The 14,970-nt window shown below is 42.1% G+C and overlaps 1 protein-coding gene across 2 annotated transcripts in view; it reads left to right on the forward strand.

Moving 5' to 3' along the window:
- Positions 1-14,970, forward strand: part of LOC147101813 (protein Niban 2-like) — a 261,246-nt gene that overhangs the window by 163,069 nt on the left and 83,207 nt on the right. For both annotated transcript variants that reach the window (XM_085965775.1, XM_085965774.1), the window contains 2 exons: positions 4,602-4,707; positions 11,587-11,754. In XM_085965775.1, coding sequence (XP_085821901.1) covers positions 4,602-4,707; positions 11,587-11,754 — 274 coding nt within the window. The remainder of the gene's footprint in view (positions 1-4,601; positions 4,708-11,586; positions 11,755-14,970) is intronic.

Below are 14,970 nucleotides of genomic sequence, written 5' to 3' on the forward strand. Positions count from 1 at the left end.
CCTTCTTCCCCTTGCTGCCACGCTGCTCCTAGCGTTCTGCAGGGTAACGGCAGCGACCCCGCGGCTTCGGCGCGTCTTACTTTTCCTTCCCCTTGTTTTATTTTTGCTACGCTGCCCGGTTCTTGAGCACCAACCGCGCCCTGTGCGCTCCACCCTCTCTCTCTCTTTTCCTCCCGACGACGCTGCACGGCCCCTTTGCAGAGCCGCTCGAGCCCGCCGCAGTCCGGAAAGGTCAGCGCACTACCTGCTACCAGCACGATTTGCTGGAACACCTTGACTGGGGAGCCAAGCCCAGCTCTCCACAGCCCCTCCTGCAACTCTCCGAACTCCGATGGATCCTTGGGCGGTTGCCCGCGGTCGATGCCCGTTCTGACTTCGACCTCCAAGAAGCTTCTTCGCAGGGAAAGATTCCCGTGAGGTGATGCAGTACTGCAGGTGAGTTCGAACCTGTTCGTCACCACTGTAGTGTCCGCGCCTTAATAATACACGGACTGCAGGAGAACAATAAAACAAGGTATTTACTGAACAGGGGGGTAACCTAAGACTGAAATACAGAAGCCTGCTATGGCTTTATATACAGGGGTGGTCACTGCCGGTACTGCAATATAGAATCAGTTCTTCTCTTAAAGGTACATACACAACAATAACAAAAGAAGCAGATTATCCGGTCATTTTCACATTGCTGTTTGTGGGGGCTTGCTGTGTGCAAGATGGCTGCTGTGTTTCCCACATTACAACAGCGACTCCACTTCAAAAGCGCTTTGAGACGTCTGGTGGTCGTGAAAGGCGCTGTAGAAATGCAAGCCTTTCTTTTACCTAATTTATTTTGACTTTTTGTTCCTTTAACGCCTTTTCATCGCCTCACCTAGATGTCCCCGTTAACCATACAAATAGTTTTTGGTTTACTACTGAGCAGTCTGCGATTCATTGAGCCTGTTTACTTCCTCTCTGTGACTTGAGTATTTATTATCTTCCTCTTCCCCCATCTCTCCCTGCCCCCCTCTACCTCCTTTTTCTCTCTCTCCATGCAAAAGGACTTCAGTATCTTTGTTTTTACTTCTGAGGGAAGGGACTTGCAGACAAAACGTTGCCTTGTCTTTTCCTTATACAGGGACTGATGAACCTGCTGTGTATTTCCAGCATTTTTCCTTATGTCAGATTTCCAATACAGATTTTTTTTTTCAGCTTATTGAGGAGTCTCAAAGGCTAGACAGTATTCATATACAAATACCCCCCCCCCCCCCCATGACAGTTGGCAGTCATGCAAATATATAGGTTCTATATTTTCCATAATAATTACCTTAAACCTGCTTGCCATTCCTTCGCTCGCTCAGTTAATTGATGTTTACTGATGCTACTGCCCAAAAGAATTCAATTTTGCAGCTTTATCCACAAAGGAGATGAGAGATAATTGATAACTAACTTGAACCATAATTGTAGGGCAATTCTAGCTAAACTATGATCTGATGACTTTTTTCATAATTCATTACTGGAACTCTCGCAATAATCTCAAAGTATTTAATGGATCTGACTATGTGAGAAGGGGGGGCAACCAATCATTTAGTCATAACATTGGAATTAAATACTAATTGACGTCTTGTCGAAGTTTCACTATTCAGGGTCTAAGAGACACACTTGTGGCAGGTACAGCTTTTTAATGAGAAAAACCTTGTTTCACTTTATATAAAAAAAAAACATTTTTCTTGCAAAAATTAATATGGTCACAGCCATAACTGCTGCGCAGTGTTACCAATGATTAGGCAACTATTCATGTAACAAAACTAGAATCCCTTGAATTGTTGATATACTAGATTATGGAATGGATCCTGCTGCTTAGCAAGAAAAGCTGTTGCAAGATGCATAATTTAAATTCCATTTGTAGCACAGCATTCCCTTCCTCTCTTAGCTCCTGCCCCCACCCCCCCAAAAACAATGTTTCACCTTGCAGGTCAACCTTTCCTTTTCTTGTGTATACCAAACTGACGAGCATCTTTATTTAGAAAATCAAGTCTGCACTTGGGTGGTTTCCAAGTACTCTGATTCTGCTGGAACTGACTTTCATTTGAATTGTTTGAATAGCAGTTCGTATACATGCCAACCAGTATTTAAAAGGTTAGCATACTTTCTGGGGAGGGAAAAAAAAACTGTGTCTGGGTTGGATTTGTACCCCCATCTCTGATATAATTATATCCGACTCGTTCACTTTTGCTGCTTCTCTGAAATCCTGGTCTTTCCCTTGGATTTGGTTATGGTTGGACAGCTTTAATGATGGCTTGCCTTCCCCACAAATTTTGCAGATCCTGATCATTTCAGTTTCCAAAAGAGACCACAGGTAAACGGAATCATGTTGCAGATTACCCATGGTGCATTGCTTTGGCCACAGCATGACTTTTATCCAGTGTCTTTTTACTTGGCAGTGCATGTTTAAAGAAGTATATTAAATGCCCACAGTTTGAAACAGATTGGAGGGGATGTGGAACCAATAAACATTATAGCTCCCAGATGAGATGAAAGAGCGGCGTATAACACAAATATAATGGCATGTTGTCATACAATTTTTGTGCAAAGTATGCAGGAAGTGGTTTCCTTATGAATACTTTAAGTCTGATGCAGTTTTTGTTCACGTGGTAAATGTGCTATTAGCTTTGTTGGGGGATGCAGGGAGAGAAGATAGATTTTACATCCATTGACCATGAATAGGTGGAAAATCTAGCCCAAAATATACAGTTGCTGCCCCAGCCTCTTGCCGCCTCCTACTTGAGGAAACCGTAGGTTTTTGGAAATGTTTATAATGAAGCAGGAGAAGGGAGCTTTCTGGATTGTGCATGAAGGCTAATCTCGGGTTACCATCAGCAAACATGTAATAAAATCTTTCGTGTTCATTCCTTCTCTTCTACATATCGCAGATAATGATCGGAAGCCATCAAAATTCTTGCAGAATGTTCTCATTGCACGTCTCTCTAACAGATGTCATCCCATCCCTTGTGTAACGCTCCTCTTCTAACACCTCCTTTAGCACAGCCCTGTGTCACCACTCCAGTTCCTTTCCTCCTGCCATTGTCATTGATCTTACTCGATGCTCTTGAGTCTGAGGGGGATTCCACTTGCAGTATTGCTTTGTTCTAATTCACTAGCAACTCGCAGAAATTATACATTGTAGGGTTCAAAGTAGGCATACAATGCAGGAAACCTTTCCTGTCAGACGAACCTGATTCATGCCTCTGTTGTCTGCCAATTAAGCTTGACTTCATATCCTGAGAGTCCATTGAAGGATGTGCAAAAAGATCAAAAGCTAATTATCTTGAGACTATGATTGAAAGAGAAGCCTGCACTTCCACCAACCATTCCGTGTTGGCCTTGGCTAAGAACTGGTCTGTGCTGTGTGACAGAACTAATCTAGCCTCTGCCATGGCTCCCAGTCAGATGGGTCCTCCATTCTTCAAGATCTCAATGTGCTCAAAACAACAGAAGCGCAATGACCTAAGACAGGGATGTCTGGCCTTTTTCTCTTTGCAGACTGCATAGGTGTATATTGTGGAGTTTCAGGGGTTGCATTATCGAGTTTAAATTTATCTTCCTGTTAATTTGCAGGTAAGTTACTGTTATTAACAGGTATTGGTGTCTGAGTCAGGATTAATCCACCAATGAGGCAATAGTGTTGATAACAACCTTCTCCAGGCACACACAATTCAGACTGGACAAGTGCGAAAAGACCCAACTTGCCTGGGCTTTAACGGTTGGATTGCCAGGGCTTGGGGGAGGGTGGGGTGATGCCCTGCATTTGCCTTCAGTCCTCCGGTTGGAATCCCCTGATCTAAAGGGGTGAGATTTTGGAAGGCATTGGCCAATTTGGGTATATTTAAAAGAAAGAAAGACTTGCATTTATATAACGCCTTTCACGACCACTGGATATCCCGAAGCGTTTTACAGCCAAAACTTTTTTGGAGTGTAGTCACTGTTGTAATATGGGAAACGCGGCAACCAATCTGCGTGCAGCAAGCTCCCACAAACAGCAATGTGATAATGACCAAATAATCTGTTTTTGTTATGTTGATTGAGGGATACATATTGGCCAGGACACCTGCTCTTCTTTGAAATACTGCCACGGGATCTTTTACGTCCACCTGAGAGAGCAGACGGAGCCTCGGTTTAACGTCTCATCTGAAAGACGGCACCGCCGACAGTGCAGCACTCCCTCAACACTACATTGGGAGTGTCAGCCTAGCTTTCTGTGCTCAAGACTCTGGAGTGGGACTTGAACCCACAACCTTCTGACTCCGAAGCGAATGTGCTACCCACTGAGCCACAGCTGACACTTAGTCATTGAGTTTTTGTTGCGGTTGCAGCTCACAATGGAACATATCTCAGCAGGATGGTTTCACAACAGCTTCCCAGGGCTCAGTGGAGAAGCTGAAACAGGGGGTGATGGGTTCGGCAATTCATGACCTTTTGGCATCAACGTTGCTTTGTAACTCGCCTATCGTGAGATTTTAAAAGCGTTGGGGATAGTGTTAATTTTTTTAATCTGTATTTAAATTAGAAATCGGTAAAAATGAATGACTGGACTATTAACATTTTGTAAATCAAATTTCTTCCTGCAGGCCTTTGACAGAGGATCCAACCCAAAGGGAGTTATTAATTGTGCAGGCTACAAGGTATTGAAATCAATGGATCAGTATCTGGAACTGGTTAACAACAGTATGCCAGGTAAACACCAGTGACGTTTATTATGTAAATTATGGGAAGGGATGGAGTAGGTAACAAATTAAGTTAAAGGAGGCGAATTGAGCTAGCGCGGATAATCGGCTGCATATCCTGAGGTAAATATCGGTCAAATCTTGATGTCTCGGTGGTCTGGGAAGAAATGAAAAATGAGAGCTCTGCTTAACATCCAAGAAATCTTATGACTTTCCTCCACTTGTGTTTCTTTTGTCATGATGCTTATTATACAGTTTCCGTCATGTAATACATATGTCTCGCCTCTGAGCATTGTGGGTCTCAAAAAAAAAAAAAAAAATAAAAAAAAAAATAAAAAAAAAAAAACTTCCCTGGAATACTCATTGAGAAAAATGCAGGATAAATATCTGGTTGGGAATGGGATGGAAACTTGCAGGATACATAATGAGGAAAAAGATTAAATGCTCCAGGGGTCATGTTCATTCCTGTTGCTAGGGCTAGAAAGGAGATAGTTGGCTAGAGGTGAATAATGGGGACAAATTTTGGAATTTTCCTTGATTGCATGCAGTGTTTATGCAGAAGATTCCCTCGTCATAAAGTTTGATGGGGCTGAAGTGTATGTGGTCTCTGGAAGGCTCAGTTGCGCTGAGTAAAATGATCTCTTCATGCTTTTCTTGTGTTAAACACAGCGGCCATCAGTGGGTATGTTTGCTATTTGTCAACTATTTCAAGTGTTTAATTTAAATACTTGTTGATAATCCTTAACTAAAATGTATGGAAATGTAGTGCTGTGGCTGTTAGCAACAGTTAATTGGCTATCTAATAAGTTCTAGGTTGCTAAGTGTGAAATGTAATTAAGTTGCATGTTTAGAATAAAATACTTAACACAATGAAATGTCACCTGCGAACTGGTCAATGAGAGCAGAGAACATTATTAAAAAAGGCAAAATAATCAGAAATTTGCCTCATTTCATTGTTAGAAGATGTCAAGAGTCAGAGTTATACAGCACAGAGAGGCCCATCGGCCATCGTGTCCACTCCAGCCATCAAGCCCTGTCTATTCTAATCCCATTTTCCAGCACTTGGTCCGTAGCCTTGTATGCTATGGTGTTTCAAGTGCTCATCTAAATGCTGCTTGAATGTTGAGGGGGTTCCTGCCTCTACCACCCTTTCAGGCAGTGAGTTCCAGATTTCAACCACCCTTTGGGTGAGAGTGTTTTTCCTCAAAGCCCCTCTAAACCTCCTGCCCTTTACCTTGAAACTATGCCCACTGGTTATTGACCCCTCTACTAAGGGGAAAAGTTTCTTTCTATCTACCCTATCTATGCCCCTCATAATTTTGTACACCTCAATCAGGTCCCCTCTCAGCCTTCTCTGCTCTAAGGAAAACAACCCCAGCCTGTCCAGTCTCTCTATAGCTGAAGCGCTCCAGCCCAAGTAACATCCTGGTGAATCTCCTCTGCACCCTCTCCAATGCAATCACATCCCTCCGATAGTGGGGTGACCAGAACTACACACAATAGTCCAGCTGTGGCCTGACAAGCATTTTGTACAGCTCCATCATAACCTCCCTGCTCTTATATTCTATGCCTCAGCTAATGAAGGCAAGTATCCCATATGCCTTTTTAACCACCTTATCTACCTGTCCTGCTGCCTTCAGGGATCTATGTACATGCACACCAAGGTCCCTCTGATCCTCTGTCCTTCCTAGGATCCTACCATTCATTGTGTATTCCCTTGCCTTGTTAGTCCTCCCAAAATACATCACCTCACACTTTTCAGGGTTAAAATCCATTTGCCACTGTTCTGCCCATCTAACCAGATGTATTATTACTGAACCTAATGAATTCAAACATAACACTGATGTGAGTCGGAATAAATTCTGAATGCTTGACTTGTGTTAATCTGGTGACGGGGTGTGTATTAATCTGGTAACAGGGTGTGTATCATCTCTGCTTCCAGTTGGAGGTTGAATATTGTGTTACAACCAAGCATTGAGGTTCTAGCTTTATGGAAAAATGTGTTGGCCAGCAGGTGGCAGGCAGATATGCAGTCAAGTCTCTGGATTGGGAAAGAGGAGGGAAATGGACAGGTGACAAGTTGGTGGGGCAATGGAGGGAGAGCAGCAGTGGTCTCGAGTGAAATTGAATCTTCAGTCTTCAGCATCATGCTCTTACTTTTGGACCTTTTCTTTCTCTCCATGTTCCCCGCACACACTCACTATTTCTTAACATATAATTGATCTAGACATATCCACATTATTGAAGTGCCATTAAGCCATGTTTTTACAAGTCATCTTTTTCTGCTCAAGGTAAGCAGTCTTTATTCTATGTAATTGCCCACTGCTTTTCAACATTTCAGAAGATTTTCTGAACTCTTACATTAATTATAGGCAGCCTCCAACATTTTAGCACAATTAGACTTGCCCTTTCCCCGAGAACAAGCAATTGTATCCCAGTTTACAGTCGAAAATGCGGACAGCTCTTTGTTACTATTGTAATGTGCTTGTCCTAAATTATAAATAAAAATCATTACTGGGGGGGGAGCAGCAAACAAAAGTAATGTTGTGCACACCAGGCTGAAATTTCTAATTTCAGTGCCAAACTTTTATTTAATAATATTTAAGTTATTTATAACAAAGCTGGCATAGTGCCAATGTAAAATGTTTTTGTCAAATCAATTGCTCCATAATGTTCATGTTTGCTTTTAGATGACATTATACAGTCTGTGCTTTGTTGCTGGGTGAACACTGATACAGTGGGTTCACAATAGATTTCAAAAATCCAAAAGTTTAAAGGAGACGTACAGCATAATTCATGTCAAAGTGACATGTCTCTCATTCTTTGTTTACCATTGGTCTTCCGTTTTTATGAATGCTCTTCAACAGGGTTTGGCAGTCAACGTTTTCTGCTCCTGGTTGTACTGTGCCTCCTGATTCATCGAAATTTATATACTCATTCCTCATTTAACTCTGCACTCGTGTGGAAATTGGGATTCTTATGGCTATCATCCAAACCGGGAGAATAAGCAGGCACTTAACCTTTAAATTTTCTTGATCATTCTAGTAGCCTCAGGAGTCGTCTCCCAACCTGCAGTCAACAGAAGGCCTCAATCTGACCGCTTTTCTCCCAAGACGAGCACCTTAATTTTCTAAGCTTCATACCTTCAGTCCTGGGGTTGCTCCATTAACTTTTTTTAAATATCACTTCTATTTAAATGCTTCATGATGCTCTTTTGGTGCCAGAATAAATGCTTCTACTTGGAGCATTCAATGGTATCTGGGGTTATGATGGGACTTGAGGCTTGTAAGCTTGAGGCTACAAATCTGCGTGATTAGCACTTTGTTATGGCAGAGGACCACAGTAGAGGCTTTTGCTTAAGTTGCTTGTAACTATCATTTGCCTCGAGGGATAAAAACCATTTTGTTGTACTTTTTATATGACTCAAACCAGGGACGTCTTCTAGTGTAGTTACTTGACTAGTTGGTAAGAATGCCTTGGCTAAATCTATGACCAGGCAATATATTTGGTAAATAGGTAGTAGAGTATCCTCCTTTGTGAGGTTATGATCCAGTAAGCAAGTTAACTGCTCACTCTACTCTTACTAATGTTGCCGCATGTTTCTCTTCACTATATCTGCAAGGGAATTTCATAGTCATTGCACGCTTTCAAGTGTACTGTTGCCCAAGAGTTTATGATGAGTGTTTTGGCATATCTTTCAAAGAAATTATACTTAAGAACCAAAGATAAAGGACCAAGGCCCATAGTGTAGGACACCACCAAAGTTGAAAAGGGTAAAACAGAAGACTCAGTAACATCAAACTTGTGTTTTAAAAGCCTGAAGATTGATGACGGAAGGAAAAATTGAGGGAAGTAAGGAGTCTGATAGTTTTGAGGACTCGGGGAAAGAATGTGCTATGTCTTGGTTCTTTTAGTATGTAGAGAGGAGGAAGAATATGTAAGAACGTGGTTCTGGAATTTTCAAGGAAAAAGTGAGTGTAATAACCAATAACGTCATTCTATAGTGGACACTAGGTGGAGCCGTAGAGCTGTATATAGCTGTATGTATAAGACTACACTACCCAGCTGTATGTATATTAAGACTACATTACCCATGAGGCACTAGGCTACCCACAAGGCAGCAGTCAAGATGGAAGCCTCTACAGATACTGTACCTAGTCCACATGTGCTCAATAAAGTGTCTAGCAAAAGCTAGCTGTGTTCATAATAAGAATGTCTATTTATTAATGAACATAAGAGTGAGAACAATGGAGAAGAGGGCTAAATGCAGCAGTACAGATGAAATAGAGAATACATAGATACATAGAAGATAGGAGCAGGAGTAGGCCATTCAGCCCCTCGAGCCTGCTCCGCCATTCAATGCGATCATGGCTGATCATCCAAATTCAGTACCCTGTCCCTGCTTTCTCCCCATATTCCTTGATCCCTTTAGCCTGAAGAAATATATCTAACTCCTTGTTGAATATATTTAATGACTTGACCTCTACTGCCTTCTGTGGTAGAGAATTCCACAGGTTCACCACTCTCAGGGTGAAGAAATTCCTCCTCATCTCTGTCCTAAATGGCTTACCCCTTATTCTTAGACTGTGACCCCTGGTTCTGGACTCCCTGACCATCAGGAACATCCTTCCTGCATCTAGTCTGTCCAGTCCTGTTAGAATTTTATAAGTTTCAATGAGATCCCCTCTCATTCTTCTAAATTCCAGCGAGTATAAGCCCAACCGACCCAATCTCTCCTCATACGTCATTCCTGCCATCCCAGGCATCAGCCTGGTGAATCTTCGCTGCACTCCCTCCATGGCAAGGACATCCTTCCTCAGATAAGGCGACCAAAACTGCACACAATACTCAAGGTGTGGTCTCACCAAGGCCCTGTACAACTGCAGCAAGACATCCTTGTTACTGTACTCGAACCCTCTTGCTACGAATGATGAGAAAGCATGATTCCTGGGCTCAATCAAATCTTAGATAGCCACCTTCCTATATTTTTTACCAAGTTGACATAATTAATTTGCGTGTAAAAGATGAATGAACATTAGATTATCTATCACTGTGGTCATATTTGTTCTTTGGAATGTAGCTCATCTATTAACTAAGCTTCTTCTCATCTAAAATAAAAACAGAAAATGCTGGAAATACTCGGGCAGCATCTGTGGAGAGAGAGAAAGAGTTAACGTTTCAGGTCGATGATCCTTTATCAGAACTGGAAAAAGTTAGAGCTGTAACAGGTTTTTAAGCAAGTGTAGGGGCAGGGAAAGGGGGGTGGGGAGGAAAGAACAAAAGGGAAGGTCTGTGATAGGGTGGAAGGCAGGAGAGATTAAAAGGCAAAAGGGATGATGGTGCAAGGCAAAATGAGATGATGGGACAAGTTAAACAAAAGATGAGTCTAGATAAGATGTAAATGGGAATTGCAGAATCAAGAGCTGCCATGTGGGGGGGAAAAAAAATAGGGGCAGAAGGATGAAAAGTTTTATAAAGGTGTAGTGTCCTGCAGTTCAAATGGGCAGTTGAATATTTTTCCTCCTTTTTGATATTTAGCATGAAATTTCAGAATTCCTACATTTTTAATTGACAGTTGTAAAATCTAAGTTCTTCCCTCCTACCTGTCTTCTCAAACCTAGAATGCTTGGTTTGTTTTTCATTGAGGTATTTGTCGTCTTATATGCAGTTAAGCTCTTGTGTTAGCTCCTTTGTCAAAGAACTGAGGTGAACATTGCTGCTGGGAAGGTTACTTGGTTTGCCAGGTGTTTGGAAGGATGAAAAGCTTTATAACACTGTAGTGTCTTGCAGTTAAAATAAGCGGTTGGACATTTTTCCTTCTTCGATATTTAGCATGAAATTTCAGATTCCTGCATTTTTAATTGACAGTTGTAAAATCTAAATTTTTTAGTAATTTTTCCAATTAAACATTTCAGACTGTCCAAAATATAATTTTAACTTCAGGCCGTTTGGGTTGATGCTCTAAACATAAGGTGGGTTCTTATCGGACCTCTGGCGATAGCATTTTAATCAGGTAAATGTACCCAGGTAGTAGTATAACCTAAGCATGAAACTGGGAACGACCATTTGGCTAATTTACTTCAACTAGCTTTTGGTCAGCATTTTGCTGTCTTGAGGTAATTGAATGACAATCTGCCTTTGGCAGTGTAGACAGTGGTTGCTTTGTCACTTGCTCTCCAGAATGGCGCAGTTCAGGTAAAAGATGAAGAAAATAAAGCTTGGGGCGTAGTAATGGCAGTAGAATAGAACCACAGTATGCTATGTATAGGGGTGGTAGGTGTGCAATGTTTGAACGGGTGACTAAATAGAGTGCAACTGGCTGAAATATTGTTCTAAAATGCCAAGTTCTCAGCCAGAGATTGTTTGGTTCTACCTGGCTGGGGCTGTTTTTAGGCTTTACTTTCCTTTTTGAAAGAGTCAGTCTGTGAAAGGATTAGATTTCCGTGATCCATGCCTCATATTAGGCTTCAATGCTGCAAGTTCACAGCACCCTACGCAATTGGAGAGTTGGGTGAAGCTCCGTTATCACTTTATTCCACCATATTAGAGAAGGACACAGGTTTTGTACTTGTAATCCTTTGCACATGCAGTCTTCAACTCTGCCCTTGGGAAGCTGAGCAGAAGCAAAGATGCTTTTCCTGCACAAATGAAGGAAAATTGCAATGAGTTCACTTCCAAAATGCTCCTGTGCACCCTGTACTCTACATTTCAGAGCTAGGTTGCTTGGCTCTCCTATTAGCTATGATGGTGTAGAATGTGGGATGACAACCCAAAAAAAGGGGCACTAAAGGAAGTGTTAAAAAAAAAAAGAAGGCATCTCAACCTTGGAAACATTCAGGGCAAAATAAGAAATGAGTGCAGTAAATAGAACCATTTTTCTTTTTCATAGGAATCAAGGGAAAGGCGAGCAGCACCCCATTCCTGAAATGGCCAACGGAGTATCGCACCATCTTACGGCATCCGTATGGACGTCATTATTACTTCTGTGTTATATCCGCGAAAGAACAGCAGAAGTGGCATGCTGTGTTTCAGGATTGTGTGCGCCATCTTAACAATGGTAAGTCTGCTCTCCACTTCATTTTGTTATTACAAATCACTATTTTCTCTGCTCTCTTGAAGGTGGGGTGTCGATTGCATGTGACTCTTGAGTAAGTGCAAGCTTTTAGATTTAGTACTTAAACCCGATCCTATCCACATGCTCATTTTTCAGCAGGGATCACTGGGTAGGAGTGGAAACCTTGGCTGATTATTTAGAAACATAGAAAAATAGGAGCAGGAGTAGGCCATTTGGCCCTTCGAGCCTGCGCCGCCATTCAATATGATCATGGCTGATCCTCTATCTCAATACCATATTCCCGCTCTCTCCCCATACCCCTTGACTCCTTTTGCATCTAGAAATCTATCTATCTCCTTCTTGGATATATTCAGTGACTTGGCCTCCACAGCCTTCTGTGGTAGAAAATTCCACAGGTTCACCACCCTCTGAGTGAAAACATTTCTCCTCCTCAGTCCTAAATGCCCTACCCCATATCCTGAGACTGTGACCCCTCGTTCTAGATCCCTCCAGCCAGGGGAACCATTCTCCCTGCATCCAGTCTGTCTAGCCCTGTCAGAATTTTATATGTTTCAATGAGATCCCCTCTCATTCTTCTAAACTCTAGTGAATACAGGCCTAATCGACCCAATCTCTCCTCATATGACAGTCCTGCCATCCCAGGAATCAGTCTGGTGAACCTTCACTGCACTCCCTCTATGGCAAACCTTTCTTAGGTAAGGAGACCAAAACTGCACAGCGTTTCCACTCCAACCTCCAGTCCAGGACCAGTCCAACACTACATGGCTGGGATTGGCTATCTATGCAAGCACCAGTCATCATCCTTGGGACATTAATGGGCTATATAGCCTGGTACTACACCATGTGGTGAATTTATGAACTGTGCTATCAGGAGGTGTTGCTCTTTGTTTTATATATACTGTTAATACTTATTTGCACTTCGAATGTGTTGCCTATTTATAACTTAACCATAACATTTAGGAACATGTATAAACTGCGTAAGGTAGCAAAATACTGCGGATGCTGGAAATCTGAAATAACAGAAAATGCTGGAAAAACTCAGCAGGCCAGGCAACATCCGTGGAGAGAGAAATAGAACTGTAGTTCTGTAGAAGGGTTTCGACCAGAAACGTTGACTCTTTTTTCTCTCTCCACGGATGTTGCCTGGCCTGCTGAGTTTTTCCAGCATTTTCTATTATAAACTGCGTAGACCTATTTAAGCCAAGTAGATACCATTTCTGCCACCTGACCGTGGAATTGACTGTGTTTGATCAGTGTGAGGTTTACTTTAGGCTGCTGTAAATGCTTGATGTGAATTGCCTGATTCTAGCAATAATTTTGAGGCCAGTGTATGCTTTGTTTTATATATTGATTTGAAGTAGCCTCTGTTTGGGTAAGAGCTTTTAGCTGAGGCTGAAATTCTATTCTGTGTGAATACAATCAGCCAGTCTCTCTTTAATGCTGGACCTTGTTAACATGGAATGATCAGAAACTTTTACAAACAGCTCTTTGCATCATCAGCTAAGTATTGCATTCCCTCTATTTGGCCGCACAAGTTTGTCATCTATCAAAAAAGGCACTTGCTAAAATGACAACAAGGATGGCTTTGTCACTGTGTGCTAAATGTTAATGTTGGAAAAACAGTCTACACAGCATGAAGCATTAAATATTCAGTATCCGTCGCAGTGCTAGGAATCGAAGCTGAGGGAGTTAGGCTATAAATTAATTGAGTTGTTGCAGCCTCTGCATTGCTTGCAGCAGATGCAGGTCACTGAGCAAAGAATAAACCCATGTTTAACGTTCAGTTAAATAGTTAAGCACCGAAAGGCTCGTAATGCTGCATATGAAGGTTGGTACACATGTTGGTACACAGTGATGATGGAGGAGGAGGATGAGCCTTTGTCTTAGCATCCATCTTTGTCTGATTATGCCTCTGACATGCCTTGTACCATCTTTCTATGTTGGTCACTATATATAAATGCTTGTTAATACTCAATTATTAGATTCACAGTCTAGGAGCTCTGACTATCAAAACTTAATACTAAATGCACCTTACTGCTATAATTCAGCAAGCACATGAAAAATGGACATTTTTAAAGAGTATAAAATGCTGGATATAGATAGTCCAACAAACTTTTCATCCCTTTGATTTTATAGGGTTTACAAGACTCCTGCTAGTGAATTTCAGACGAGGTGTAGGTCAAAAACGTCTCGCCAATCTTTTGCTTTCTTTTGTTGCCTTCTCTCTCCTTTTCCCCGCCGGCCCATCAATCGTCTAAAGCATTATTAAACATTGACCCAAAGGAGGGGATATTACGAGGAGTGACTAAAAGCATGATCAAAGCGGTGGAATTTAACGAGGGTCTTAAAGAGGAGAGGGATGTGGAGAATTGGGAGGAACCTTGGGGTTTCCAGAATATGGGGCCAAGATGGCTGAATGCACGGCCACCAATAGCAGGGTAAAAGGGTAGTAGGTGTGTGGGGAGGGAACGCACAAAAGGCCAGAGTTGGTGGAACGGCGAGTTCGGGGTTAATGGGTGAGTGGGACTTCCGGGATAGGATATGTGCAGCAGAGGTTTGGATGAACTGAAGTTTATGGAGGATGGGAGGTTAGCTAGGAGAGCATTGGATAGTCCAGTCTGAAGGTTTCAATTGCAGATGGGCAGTGGTAGGCGGGTGATGTTCGAGATGGATATAGAAGGTCTTTGTAATGGTGAGACTATGGGGTCGGAAGCTCAGGTAGGAGTCAAATAGGATGCCAAAGTTGTGAGCAATCGTGTTCAACTAGTTAGTTGTTTAACTGATTATTAATTATTTATATTATTATTGAAACTGAGTTAACAAACAACTTAAAACGACGCGGTTGACTTTGGTGGGAAGAACTGTTTTTGTGCTTTGCCAACATCATTTTGAATGTGAACCGAGGTTTGTTGCTTTGGATGTTTGCTTCTCCCTCTGTGGAAAGATGACTCAGTGGTTCGCACTGCACCCCTTTCATTAAGAAAATGTGAAGAGGAGAGCTGCTTATGGTTGTGCTTTTGCCACTTGCCAAAGACTAAGCAGATCACACACACACTCTCTCTGACAGCTGTTGAAATTTAAGTGAATTGCAACAGCATCGATCCAGTTCTCCCAAGACCTGAACTCTGTGCAGTATCTGGAGTCTGTCAGTGAATTTTGCTGTCTTTGTTCTGCGTGCCCTAGACTTGGATGGATGGC

This window comes from Somniosus microcephalus, chromosome 23, assembly GCF_052327205.1.
Source record: "Somniosus microcephalus isolate GS21.2 chromosome 23, FLI_Smic_1.0, whole genome shotgun sequence".
NCBI classification, from domain to species: domain Eukaryota; kingdom Metazoa; phylum Chordata; class Chondrichthyes; order Squaliformes; family Somniosidae; genus Somniosus; species Somniosus microcephalus.